The 13,099-nt window shown below is 46.5% G+C and overlaps 1 protein-coding gene across 6 annotated transcripts in view; it reads right to left on the bottom strand.

Annotated features, from left to right (window-relative positions):
• si:dkeyp-72e1.9 (syntaxin-binding protein 4) overlaps positions 1 to 13,099 on the bottom strand; it is a 32,781-nt gene that overhangs the window by 3,375 nt on the left and 16,307 nt on the right. For 5 of the 6 annotated variants that reach the window (XM_053850775.1, XM_053850778.1, XM_053850773.1 and 2 more), the window contains 10 exons: positions 12,942 to 13,083; positions 8,240 to 8,346; positions 7,991 to 8,132; positions 7,808 to 7,880; positions 5,275 to 5,363; positions 3,398 to 3,494; positions 2,677 to 2,804; positions 2,517 to 2,609; positions 2,274 to 2,339; positions 1,922 to 2,119 (listed from right to left, as the gene is read on the bottom strand). In XM_053850775.1, the coding sequence (XP_053706750.1) occupies positions 1,922 to 2,119; positions 2,274 to 2,339; positions 2,517 to 2,609; positions 2,677 to 2,804; positions 3,398 to 3,494; positions 5,275 to 5,363; positions 7,808 to 7,880; positions 7,991 to 8,132; positions 8,240 to 8,346; positions 12,942 to 13,083 (1,135 nt within the window). Of the gene's footprint in view, positions 1 to 3; positions 1,863 to 1,921; positions 2,120 to 2,273; positions 2,340 to 2,516; positions 2,610 to 2,676; positions 2,805 to 3,397; positions 3,495 to 5,274; positions 5,364 to 7,807; positions 7,881 to 7,990; positions 8,133 to 8,239; positions 8,347 to 12,941; positions 13,084 to 13,099 lie in introns of those variants that run through there. The other variant, XM_053850779.1, reaches the window with a different exon arrangement.

Here is a 13,099-nt window from a genome sequence, read left to right as displayed (position 1 = left end):
GAGGAGACACACCACACACAGTCAGGAGAGGAGCGGCTGCCACGTTCATGTCTTTCCCCTCCTGAATCAGACGGATCAATCAAGTAAAAAAGAAAAAGCAGCTGGAGGACGTCAAGGTTTCTGAGTGTGTGTGTGTGTTTGGTAAACTTTTGGCTTCAGGACATAAACATAGCTTCAAGAAAGCAGAGAACACATGAGGGAACACAGCTGTCTGCACCTGCTGCACACTCTCAAACTAGAAACAAACTGTGGGACTAGGCCGTCTAATCTAATCTGCAGAAACGCTGGCATTCTGAAGTGGATTCCATCTCAACCAAACAAGAAATGAAGCCACATGGAAATGTATTCTTTCATACATCTAATTCCACTAGAGCCCTGGGCAGAGTGAATGTTTTTAATGCTAAAATATGCGGAAAAATGAAGCACAATAAAGACACATTAAGATAATTAACTATGGAATTTAAATCTTGTTGAGCACCTTGTGACCAGCCACTTCTGCTGAGTCAGCATCAGACAAGTGAATGGTTGGACTCCAGATCTAGGGGATCCTGATCCCAGCCGGGGTTCACAGAGGCGAAGCCACCAAGATGTGACGTCCAAAGGGTGTGAAGATGGTTGTGGAGCATGTGTGTTTAAAGCGAGCTGGTGATCATCCAGATCATCATAGATATCAAGGTCTACAGAACAGAGAGAAGGGCTTCTGCAGATGGACTCAGCACGTGAAAGGAACCACAGGAGGAGGAGGAGGATGAGACGCCAGAGATCAGTCCGTGCTCCGTCAGTCTAGCTCACAGCACAGGCAGAGGCGGGCGCTTTAGTCAGCAGGTTGCTGGAAATGTATGCGAGCTGACGGCTCTGTGAGATGTGGGAACAAAAGCAGGCAGAGGAGCGACTGCTGCAGGCTGCCGAGTCAGAGGGAGGGTCGACGGGAGCGCACAGGCTCAGCTCAATATTTTCTTTTGAACTTCACACAAAATAATCCATGCACTCAATTGTTCACTGGAGGCTGAACCCAGCATTAGAACTTTCTGAGGCTGACAGAGGAAAACAAGCACTGCGATTGGTGACTCGTGTTTGTCATCTGCACCAGTGAGACGAAGTCAGAGTCAATCTCTGCCACCAGGAATGACATGGTTCAGAAATGCTAACCCAGGGCGCCTGGCTCACTCCGCTGAAGCAGGGTAAGGATCACCGGACACAGAAGGAACCAGGATCCTCTCAGCAGGAACCGTCCTCACACCTCTGCAGCGTGTGAGAGCCGAGAGCAAAAGCATGATGAATGAGTGATGGACCACTGAGGAACTGAGGTTCACCCACAGTTTCCTTTAAATATTTTAACTTCTGCCCTTTCAACATTTCCAAAATGTATCATCCCGCTAGAAAAAAGAATCTGTTTGAATCGGATACATTTTCAGTTGGAGAAGAAACTTGTTTTGGAGATGTTTGACTCAGACTCAAGTATCGTCCCTACAGGTTTGTTACAAAGAGTTCTGAGCTGAGTTTGAACCCTCGAAAATGGCTCTAGAAAACCATGCAAACCTGCGACTGACCTGAGATACAGAAGGGTCAGAGGTGAATATGTTCCATGAGATGTAAGTGAGCCGAATGTGATGATGGACCTTTCCATGCAGCCAAAATAAATTGTTCTTCACATAAGAGGCTTTCATCAAGACCAATCTCTTCCTATCAGCAGAGACCCATCGATCTCAGCCCATGTGCACGGTGCACTAACTGCAGCTCATTTTAAAAGGGTAATTGTGTAGTATTTCCCTGGTGTGATACACTGGGCGCATCATTCTGAGGATCCCTCTGGGTCCACACACCTGTGAGACATCATCTGACTGGGCTTTCAGAGAGGAGCTCTGCAGGAGAGATGTGCATGTAACAACAGCAACAAGGAATGTGGAGTGAAAGCTCGTACTTTGGTGGCGTCCATCCCTCGCGTTTGCCTTTTGCTGGCGAGCTGGCTTTTCAGGTCACGGATCTCTGCTTCCAGCAGCTGGATGACCTCCTCGTAGTCCTGCTCTGCACTGCTGGCCTGCCGCTGGCCTACCTCCGCCTCAGCTGCCTGCAGGCGGCTCTTCAAGCGGGTGTTCTCCTCCACAGTCAGGCACGCTCTCTGTCACGAGGAGCACATCCGCAGCGCTCTCAATGTGCACACGCAGACATGTACAGAGCTGAGCACCAGGGTTCTCCCCAGCGTGTAGGGTCCCTAAGCTGCTGCAGCCTGGAGAGAACCCTGGTGATGTCACATGTGAGGAAATCAAGCCAACCTCTGAGGTCTTCTGCAGCTCCTCTTCAAGGTTTTTCTTGCTGTGCTCCATGTCTTTCAGCATCACCTACAGACAGAGCGGACATTTCATCTCGAAATTTAGATTGAACAGAAAGAGCAGAGGCGATAACTATAAAAGGACTGAGCCACTGAAGTTGCTCATTAAGATAAACAGAGAGGCCCATGATCAAACCATGGATGGACGGGCACAGGTGATGCACGCCACCATGTTCTGTTGCGTTACCTTGAGTTGCTTCATCTGCATCTGCAGCTGTTTGACTTCTGTTTGAAACTGTTCCATTTCCTCACTGCTGTAGCTGCATTCCGATTCGTACGTCTGCTCCAGACAGCACAAGCAGAAGCTTTAGTTAGACAGCTGTGTACGGTGACACCAGGTTACTCACAGGTGAGTGGAAGGCCGACGTGTCCATCAGACTGGCAGCTTCATGGTAGGAGAACATGAAGGGTCCCGCCCCAAAACCAAGCTCCTCCAGGTTGTCTTGGAAAATATTGCGCGTTGCCTCAACAAAGTCTGAAAAGTCCAAACCAGACGGTGATTTCAGACACCAAATGTGATCATGTTCCATCAATCTATCCATTTCCATCTCTCATCCAAGGTCAGGTCATTGGAAAGGAGAGACCCAAGCTTCTCCCTAGAAACCTTTCCTGGCATGGCCGGGCCTTCCCAGACCTCCTGCCAACCAAAGGTCGTAATCCCTCCCAGTGTCCTGGGTGGGCACAAGGGCTGCCACCTAGTTGGCCAGGCCAAGAATACCTGTCCCAGGAGGTGTCCATCCAGACAAGATGACAGAGCTGCCTTAACTGACTTTTCCTGAAGCCCAGCAGCACCAGTTTTACAATGAGGCCACTCCACCAGGTGAAGGTGAAAACCACACAACTGTGAACCAACTGGCACAGGTTTATGAAAGATAATGTTCTCACTCTGACGAAAACGAAAAGATAAATCTTAATCGACCTTGACTCTACTAAGACGTGGGTAGCTGCAACACAGCAGAGCCAGTGGCTGCACACAGTAACATCTCAATTCCACAAAGACATTTCACCTGTCCACTGACTCAGCATGAGTATGTGATCCTCAGCAGCAGCATGTGTGTGAAAGTTCACCTCCGTATGCCACTGTGCCTTGTGAGTCTGTGTTCAGACTCTGCTTCAGTTTCTTCTTCTTCTCGTCAGCGACATCCAGACCCAGGAATGAGAGCGCCTGTGAGCACAGAGACACAGAGACGCTGAGTCACGGCTGAGAGATGTGCAAATGAGCTGGGGGATGTTCGGATAACAAGAGTTAGAAATGAGAGATCGAGCAGAGAGGTACGTGGATGGAAATGGAAACAAGAGCCTAACTAGCGCTGCATTATAATAACTGGACACGAATGATGGGCGATATGAACCAAAGAAGTTATCACGATTATTTTCATTCTCTTCCATGTGTGGGACACTACAGTCTTTCTTGCAACCGTTTTATGATGAAACTTACTAGTGGAGTTTGTCTCCAATATCATTATTTGTTAATGTTTCAATAGAATAGTGAACTAAGTGTTTAGATGAGAAATTCAATGTTTCGTGTCTCTGGTAGAAGCCGCTGGTGTCTCTGCCAGCTTTATTTAGGGGTGGTTAAATTGAGCCGTCTGTCTGCTGGGTCTCATGTCTCTTAACAGTTGACTTGAACTATGGACTAGGGATGGGCGATAACTTATCGTACACGATATACCGACAAATATTGAATTTGATAAACATGCGACACTCCCTGCATTGGGCTTGCACACGTGAACATGTTGAGTGTGGACTCAGAGAACCTATTAGGACCACTCATAGGTTCCAGTCATCTAGGAAATGTGTCCAGTGTCCAGTCTGGACACATCCATTCCTTGATGCTATTAAAGAAGAATTGAATAAATATTAGAAATCATGTGAAGAAATGATCATTTAGTCATATTCTATTCTCCAAATCGTTACACAAACTGTCAGTCCTCTGTCTTGTGTGATGAAAAACCTTTTAAAAATTCTCTCTCCTAAAATGGTTGTTTTCCGCTGCCTTGTTGAAGATTTCACTGACACTTTGACCGCTTTAGAATTTTTTGATGGTCATTAACTAATGCCGGCTCGTAGCATTAGCGCGACCTGTGAGAGTGTGTCCACGATCAGTGAACCCTAATGGGGACGTGGAAGAGGACGCAGCTGCCAATACCGGCGCGGAGCTCCGTCCAATATCCTACTATTTTCACCACGGTGTTTCCTGCATGTGTTGATGTGAACCAAGGCAGACGACCACTCCATCTAATAAAATAAAGACGGATCCAGAGACTCTGAGTCGACCAGTGTCATTATCAAAGGTTCCCTGAATTAAAAATCAGTTTCAAACTACGATGGTGACCCAGAGTCCACCACACTCAAGTATACACACGCCACAACAACTGTCACACGCCGGTGTCGGCTCTCAAACGCCACAGAGCTGGAAAGTTAATTCCAGTGTGGAGCATCGTAGATTTGAGTTTGGTTGTGTGCATCACTGGAGAAACTTTTGTCATGGAGCGCTCTCAAAGCATGTCAAATCCACACTGGTCTGTTAGCACCCATGGAACAGGACGTCTGACCTTGCTGAGGAGCAAGCTGTTTGGTGCTCCGGCACAGCTGGCAGGGGTGAAGCTGTACATGCTACAGCCGAGATAAGACCACATCCTGCTCACATTCAATGAAGCTCAAAGCCGTCTAACGTGTCTTCAAGTTCTCCTCAGATATCCATTCATGCATGCATCAAGATGATGCAACAGCCATGTGTTTCTTTCCTCTGGTGCTGTGGCTGCCTCCTCAATATCTCACACAGGATTGTGAGGAGGACCAGCCACTGGTCACTCCCAGAGAGAACCTCAGCATCTTCATCTCTGCTACCTCCAGCTCCGCCTCCTGTCTTTTCCTCAGTGCCACTGTTTCCAAACCATGCAACATTGCTGGCCTGACCACTTTCCCTCAAAAATCGGACTCACCAAATCCAACTTGTCCAGTTTTAGCCGGATATACGGGTCCAGTGTGATCTTGGGTTTTGTTCCTGTTGGTGACCGCTGATTGGTTGTGCCTGCAAAGAAGAAGTTTATTTCAAACCCACATCAAAGTTGCAACTAGAGGAAGAGAGAGAGCGCTCACTGAGGCGCTCCCACACTGAAGTTTGCCATCTCTTCGCAGCTCCATTGTAGCTGTCATGTTTCACTTCACGAGCAATGTGCCATGCACGTAAACCACAGTCTTCAGCATCGCCTCGAACCAATTTACGAGACAATCCTGTGATGATTTGGGAATGAAGCTCCGTTAAACATGACAACTCACTGTGTGTTCAGGGAGGGTTTGATCTAGCCAACACTGTTGGCAACCTTTGCAGCGCTGGAAGGCATGATCATCCAGGGGCACCACACCTGACCAGGAGTTATATATATAAATGTTAAAGCGCCGAACATGATGCTCATTCACTCACACCGCTGCTTCACCTCAGAGAGCCACAGGAGGCCAATGTAAATGTTGGAAAAATAATCGGCAGAAATAGAGAGGATCAACAGCTATGCCCTCGGGATTTAAAGTGTGTGTGTGTGTTTGTGGAGGTGGAGCAGATGATTAAAGGTGGAAGGATGATTATATAGATGAGAGTGAGAGAGGAACAGAGGGGCAGACAGCCAATGTCTAATATTAATTTGATGAGTTTGTCTGTCCCAGATTTGTGTGTCAGCCTGATACGTTGGTGACAGCTACGTGTGCGTGTGTCTATGTGTGAGCGGGAGGAAGAGACCGGAGGACCCCTGTTGCTAGGGTAAATGCTCCGCCTCCACATCCCACTCAGGGATTAACGTGCTCCACCTCTACTGACGGTGAAAGACGCTGCATATGCTGTCACGGAAAACCTGCACTGAAATGAATCACCGCTCGTTTCGATACAGCTCATCGATGACTGAGATCACATGAGGCGTCTTGACTCGTATTAGATGCTCACATTAGGTCATTTTATTTGGCTGTTCAGAATAAGACAAGGAGGACATGAGGTTTGTGAGAAGAGGTTGAGGCCAGGGTGAGATGGAGGACGGTGATCCGCTGTGGCCACCCTTGAAGGGTGAAGCCCAAAGAAGAAGATTTGGCTGTTCCGAACATTATCTGTCACCTGAGGGATGAACTCCTATATAAGCTATATATTTATGGCAATTCCAGAATAACTTTGCAGTGACTTACAGGTAGAGAGCTTTGATTTCATCTTAGGTTCTAGAGCCTCTGTCGTTTTGGTGGACTCAAAGTTAGCAGTTGATTGAGGTGTGATTCATGATGTAGAATGATTTTAAAACGATATCAGGAACACGACGCTCTCGTGTGTGAGCGTCGTTAAATAGCTTCTGATAATGTTAACACAGGTAATTATCCCTCTAACAGGATTTGCTGTGTTTGAGGAGCCACTTGCTGTAGGACCGGTCGGAGGGAGGGATGTCAGTGGTCAGGGCCACTGGGAAGTGACCTTGAGTGGGTTAATCCAGACCAATTGGATTGGTGTCTGGTGGCTTTTAGCCACTTCCCATCGATGACCCTGCACATCTAAGCTACAGCGTCAAAGGTCCAGGGCAGTCAGAGGTGGCTTCAACTCAGAACCTTCACGATCCATGGTGCCTAACTGTGATCTGCGTGTGTGTGTCTGCTAAATCCAGCTGGAATCTCAAATCAACTGCTCCCTCGACACTCGCGCTCGGGTTCACCCTGTTCGGGAACAGGCCAACTTGAATGAAAACTCTTGCTTGACCACATGAAGCGCCAGAGTTTGGCAGAGGCAAACACTTGAAGCCAGTTTGATAGCACCTTGGACAGCGCTTCTAGAAAAAGGGATAGCCAAGTTACCAAGAGCGTCATTTCATCCTCCCGTTCTCATCCAACTGATGCTGATCAAACACTGTTGCCTTCATGACTCTGAGACAAACTCTCCCTCCAGCACTGAAGAACTGTCCGGACCGTCATGGGCAGGACCTCCATTCACAGGACAACTTCTATTTAAACTGTCCCTCACGACTCCACAGACACAGCACTTCCATCAGGGAGCATTTGTAAACAATCCTCTGAGTGTGGTGGACTTAATCTTAGGCACCACAAATATGTAGAACAGAATTATCCCGGGCCTGTCACGCCAGCTACATATGATCCGTATTATCATGGCATGGCATATTAAGCATGGGAAATTTCCATAACAAATAAAATATTTACACAAGCCGAATAAAACAGAAATGTTTCATTCAAGAAAAAGTTCAACTGGTGACAATGTTTTTTCTTCAAGCTTTCACAGGTGAACTGGTCACATCACGAGGAAGCAGACTTTCCACCACAAACAACTCAGTATTTGACAGGCGAGAGGAGAGTCAGGATCGATGGTGACGGTACTGCAAATCACTACAGTGCAGTTGCCAACAATTGTTTTACCACAGTGATGAACGTGTGGATGGATGAAAACCATCCGACGAGTTATCTAATGTCACGAGAGGAATCCAGTTCTGTAACAGTTACCTGAAATGTGGATATCTGGTGGGCAGATGTCAGGAGAAGGTGAAGACACTGAGGCCGGCTCCTCGGTGCAGATCTGGATAGACAGACAGGTCAGACTCTCTTCAGCCGAGCAGGCAGGGTGTGACACGCTTCACAGCTCAACTGTGAACAATAATAGCCCACGACTTGGGAAACCAAACTGACCTCCGGCGACCTGATGTGCACTTTTAGGCGTCCGGAGTTGTAGCTGTTGCCTGTGGCTCTCTGGACACCATTATGAAGAGACGTGCTACTAGGGAAATGTCCCTTCCCTGGTATGAAGGCTATTTCCACCACACTGTCCTGACTGGAAGCAGAAACGCTGATTCTAAATCAACTGGGAATCTTCAGTGCAGCTCTCTCTGATCACAAAGCACAGGGACAGATGGACCCGCAGCACAGGCCATGACCCACCTGACTTTGACTTTGTTCAGCATGCTTTTGGCCTCCTCGTGGGTCACACCTATCATGGACTCCTTGTTCATGGCAATGAGTTGGTCTCCAGGCCTGAGACGACCGTCCTGCACAGAGCAGGTGAGCAAGCTCAGGTCATGGTCATCACTTGGGTATTACTATCACACTCATTATTGATGAAACTACACATTTCATATATTTAATGTAAACCACCTGGCAGTAGGTTGAATTGTCACTTGTACTTTGGATTTTTTCACTTTACGATGATAGATGCACTGTGTTTTACTTTGAAAAAACAGGTTTATTTAGATGCAGCAATATAGCAGTATAGCATCCGTGCTTCGGGAAACTTCAAAAAAAGCTTCATGAAACAGTGTCCACTAGATGGCACTCTCTGCTCTGAAATCTTTGGATTCGAACAACCATCTCAATAACACCTCCCATCATTTTTTAACCCAGAGCGCCACCTACTGAGCTCTGAGAATGAGGACACCGTTTCATGACGCAGCATCAGTTTTTCTGAAAAAGTTGCCCCTACCCTGTTGAAACGTGTGCATTGGTTATTGCTTGTACTCTCAGCTCATACAAACCCGGTTGTGACGTGTATATACTCAGAAGGAGTCTACATTTACGGACGGAATGTTTCAGGCAAACTCCAGGCTGGTCGCCGCCCTTTCACGCCAGCTCACCGACACTTGACTATAGTATAGCGTGGGCAGTGGCCCTTCAAGCTTGCAGAAGTCACTTGGTCTCAGGAGGTTAATGAAGTTTCTCATATCTTGACAACAAATTCAGGACTCTGACTTGATCCAGGATCAGAAGTGACGGACAGACCTGCTAATTAAGATGGTATCAACTACGCAGTTTACTCTCCTTGCAAGAGCCTCACGCTGAGTTTTGATAAATGTGTGTAATCCTCTTGCTGACTCATAGCCTATAAATCTCACTGCAAGAAGCGGCCGCTCCTCCTATGTGACACAGGGGATTACCAGCTGGGATTTGGAGGAAATGGACAACATGCTTCCATAAGCAAAGAAAGTCTGGGTCAGTCACGGCTGTGTAAATGAGCCAGGCATCAGTGAACAGTGGAAAGGAAGCTGGTGATGGAGTGGTTCTACGCTGTCCTTCTCTTACACGCGTACATGCTGTCTTCACTACCGTTCACCATCTGTTATTAGGGATTTTCCATCCACAGGTCAGCGATAAAAATGAGTCAGAAAAAAAAACTAATCCTTAATACTGTCTGCTGGCGTCTCTCCTCATTGAAAAATTGAGTTGTCAGACAGCGCTTAAACGCAGAAGCATTGACGGTCCCCTCTTTAGATTTTGTAATATAATTTAAATGATTTTGGAGTCGCTCTTATTTTAAGCTTCATCTATTCATCGCTGTAAAACTATGACAAGAACACTCCTCTTTATACCGTCCTATATTGCATCCATGAACCTCTGTGCTTGGCTTCCTCTCCTTCATTTGCCTGGTCCCTCCATTTCAAACATTCTCCATCCATCACCATCACCTCTCCAAGTGTCCAAACCACACCCGCGTCTGGCCGTCCTGGCTTTGCCTCTGAACTTCTCCACACGTCTCTCTGACACCCCGGTTGCTAATCTTGTCCCGTCTAGTCATTGCCCATGAAAACCCGAGCCTGGACCCAACCATTCTTTCCCACACCTTCATGCCGTGACATTTCTGAGCGTTCTGCTGCTGATCTCCGGTCAGTTCCTCCACTGCTCATCCCCTCAGCCTTGAAGATCATTGAACATTCTAGTCAGAAGGTTCACTGCTCAGTCTCCTAAACACTTCCCCTGCCTTCCCACTCTGTTGTTTCCTCAACTACCTGGTCTTCTAGTTCACCACCACCCACCCTCCTTCCTCTCCTATTCCTCAGTTCCCTGAAGAAATCCTTCCATCTTTCCCTCACACAGTCTTCACTTGATCACACACTTCCATCCACCGCCCCTGCTCTCTCTCTCTCCGCCAGGGTCTCTTGAATCCATCCTTCTCTCCGTCCAGTCTCTGATACAACTCACTATAAGCCACTACCTTTTGCAACACTCTGAATAGACCAGCCTGTTCTCCTCCCCCCTCATCTTATCCCACAATTTCTCCCCCCTGCCTCTTGCCTGACTTTCTTTGTTTCCCTCACCACCTTTTCTGTACCCCTCTAGAGGTTCTTCCTGACCAACCATAACCTGTGGTGACTTCTCCCTGAACTCAGAACGACACTCTTCCTGTGTCATCTCCCACCACTTAATCTGCCTTCACTTCCTCCCTCTACCTTCACTACATGAACATACAACATACGATGATGTCCAAAGCGCCACCATTGTTGCTGAATATTTAAATAAATGCCTAACTTTTGATTTCATTTCTGACTTGGTTAACGTTCAGCTTTCGGATTCTCAACATCCAAACGCTTCACTAAGATAGCTGATGGTGAATCTAAATCGTTTGAAGATCTTAATGAGGTTGATACTGAACTGGAAAATCTAGATTTCAATTCCATAAACACGTTAAAGCACATGATAAGTCTCAGCCAGCTGCTGAACGAGCCTCATTTCCACAATGCTGCAAAGGTTTGCAGAAGAAAGAGAAGATTGGATGCTTCCAGCGAACAGCATTGCGCCTTGTCTCTATCCTTCTCTTGTCATCCTGCCCACAGCTCACAGAGAGGGGGCGGACAGAGAGGCAAGGAGGATGAGATTTGGACAGAAGTGGAGAAGGCAGGAGAAGAAAAGCCAGGCAGTAATATGTTGCCTCGGTCAGGTTCTTCCTAGCCACACGGTGAATGCTGAAGCTTTATCGGGCTGGAAACACAGCATGGATGTCGGACATGACAAGCATCGCAGGACACAGACACATGTGAACTGATCCAAGGTTCCTCAGCAGAAGAGAAGGAAGAAACTCACTAAGGTTTATCATTCTTTCACTCGTTCCTGAAAGGGAATTTATAAAACAGCTCAATATCCTCAGTATTCTTAGCCGTGTTTTACATACATTAATATTTCAGTGCCTTTTCATGTTGTAAAGAAAGGAAAGAGAAAACTGCATTTTCACCAACGATTTCATCACAGCAGGATTCTGTGTTTGCTGTGGGCAAACACTGTGTAGAAACAATATATGCTTCAGTTTCACATGCAGGTCAACCACTGGTATTCACCAACACACCGGTCAGCATGAGCCCCGCTTTGCTTGCCGGGGCCCACTGGAGCTGGATCGACTGCTTGCCCGGACTGACCGCCCTCACAGAGCCTGAGCTCCTGTTGATTCATAAAGAGCATGTGACAGAGGTCTACTGCATGTTCTTAAACATCACTGCTGTTAGCAGGCCTCAGTCACTACAGCAGAAGATTCCACAGATACAGGTCGAAAACAGCTCTGAGAAGCTTCAGCAGCTCGTATTTACAGTATTGAAAGTAGGGCTGTGTGTTGCCAGCAATAGGTATCCTGAAACAGAAGCAGTGATATGATATATGCTGACATATTGTATGACTGCCGATATGATGTATAATAAGTGTATGAGTTGGTAACAAGAGCCTTTATTTTAAGGGAAAAAACACATTAAACATGTTAAGTACTATGTTCACTAAAATTAATGTACTGTTATGAACTCCAGTTAGATCAACAGCCACATCTCACAGTTTAGCTGACAGTGACGTGCTAACCCAGACTTGAACCTATTAGAAGAAGCTGAGGGTCCAGTGTTCACGATAAGCCTAAATACCTCTCAAAAACACAAAGTTTTTATTTATGAAATATCAATATTGTGCACTTAAAATATCAGTACAGAATCACGCCATCAAGTACCTCAAGTAGTATCTGATCTTACATTAAGAGATGACAAATAAGAGGGCTTTCTTCGTTGCTCATGTTTTAATGATAAGTTCCTCAAGTCTGAGAAATTATCCATTGATACTATGATATTTCAGGACATCAAGATTGTGAAAAATAGCATCATTATGTTTAAACGTTCTGTAGTCCCTGCTACCGTCTGTCCTTTAAGCCATGTTTTTAATGGTCTCATATCACACTAAAGCACTGCATGTGAATAAATCATGGACGTGGGAACCAGAAAACTGAGCAGCGAAGCCTGAATACATTTTCACCAGGATGATATCCAGCAGAACCAGGTTCACGGTGGATTTTAAAAGTTTTCTTGGCGTGAAGTAAATTCCACTAAAACATTATGGGAGTGATCTGAGCCTCCTAAGCTTGGGAGTTGAAATTCTAACTGAGATCCTCTTAAGAGTGTCACAGACAGGGCAAGAGACGATATAAGGTGCTGCCAATAAACCATTTATAGTGAGCGTGCTTTTGGTGGGAAACAATCTTTCATTTCATCGGATGCTGCACTAGCAAGAAAAACACTTGAGGATGAGTACTGCTGCAGCACGCACAGTGAAAAAAGTTGGGCAGAGATTCAATATTTATGGAGGGAATGGTATCATTTCTGGGGTTCCTCCCAAAAGTCAGCGGTAAAAACATGAACACGAATATCCACCACTTGTATATAATGAAGCGGAGATGTTTTCATTTGCTCCACTTTGAAGAGACACTGAGACGTCACTCTGAAGGCTTTGAAGTAAAAATAGAACGACTGAGAATAAAACATTTAACGGGTTGAAGTTTTAAACAATGAGATATCGGCTCCCTTGCACCACAATACTGAGTCTCTGTGACAGGCTGATGGTTGCTTCTTACCCGGTGGCAGTCTCCCGCAGACAGGACCTCCTGGATAAAGACCGCTGGGCCATCAGGTCGGTTGGACCCGCCTCCTATCGTGATCCCCAAGTTGCTGGATCGAGTCACTGAAATGAGTTGGATCACTCCTTCACCTGGATGACTGCAACAGATGCAGC

This window comes from Synchiropus splendidus, chromosome 19, assembly GCF_027744825.2.
Source record: "Synchiropus splendidus isolate RoL2022-P1 chromosome 19, RoL_Sspl_1.0, whole genome shotgun sequence".
Taxonomy (NCBI): Eukaryota; Metazoa; Chordata; class Actinopteri; order Syngnathiformes; family Callionymidae; genus Synchiropus; species Synchiropus splendidus.
The sequence above is the reverse complement of the archived record's forward strand: the minus strand, read 5'-3'. Positions and strand labels throughout refer to the sequence as shown.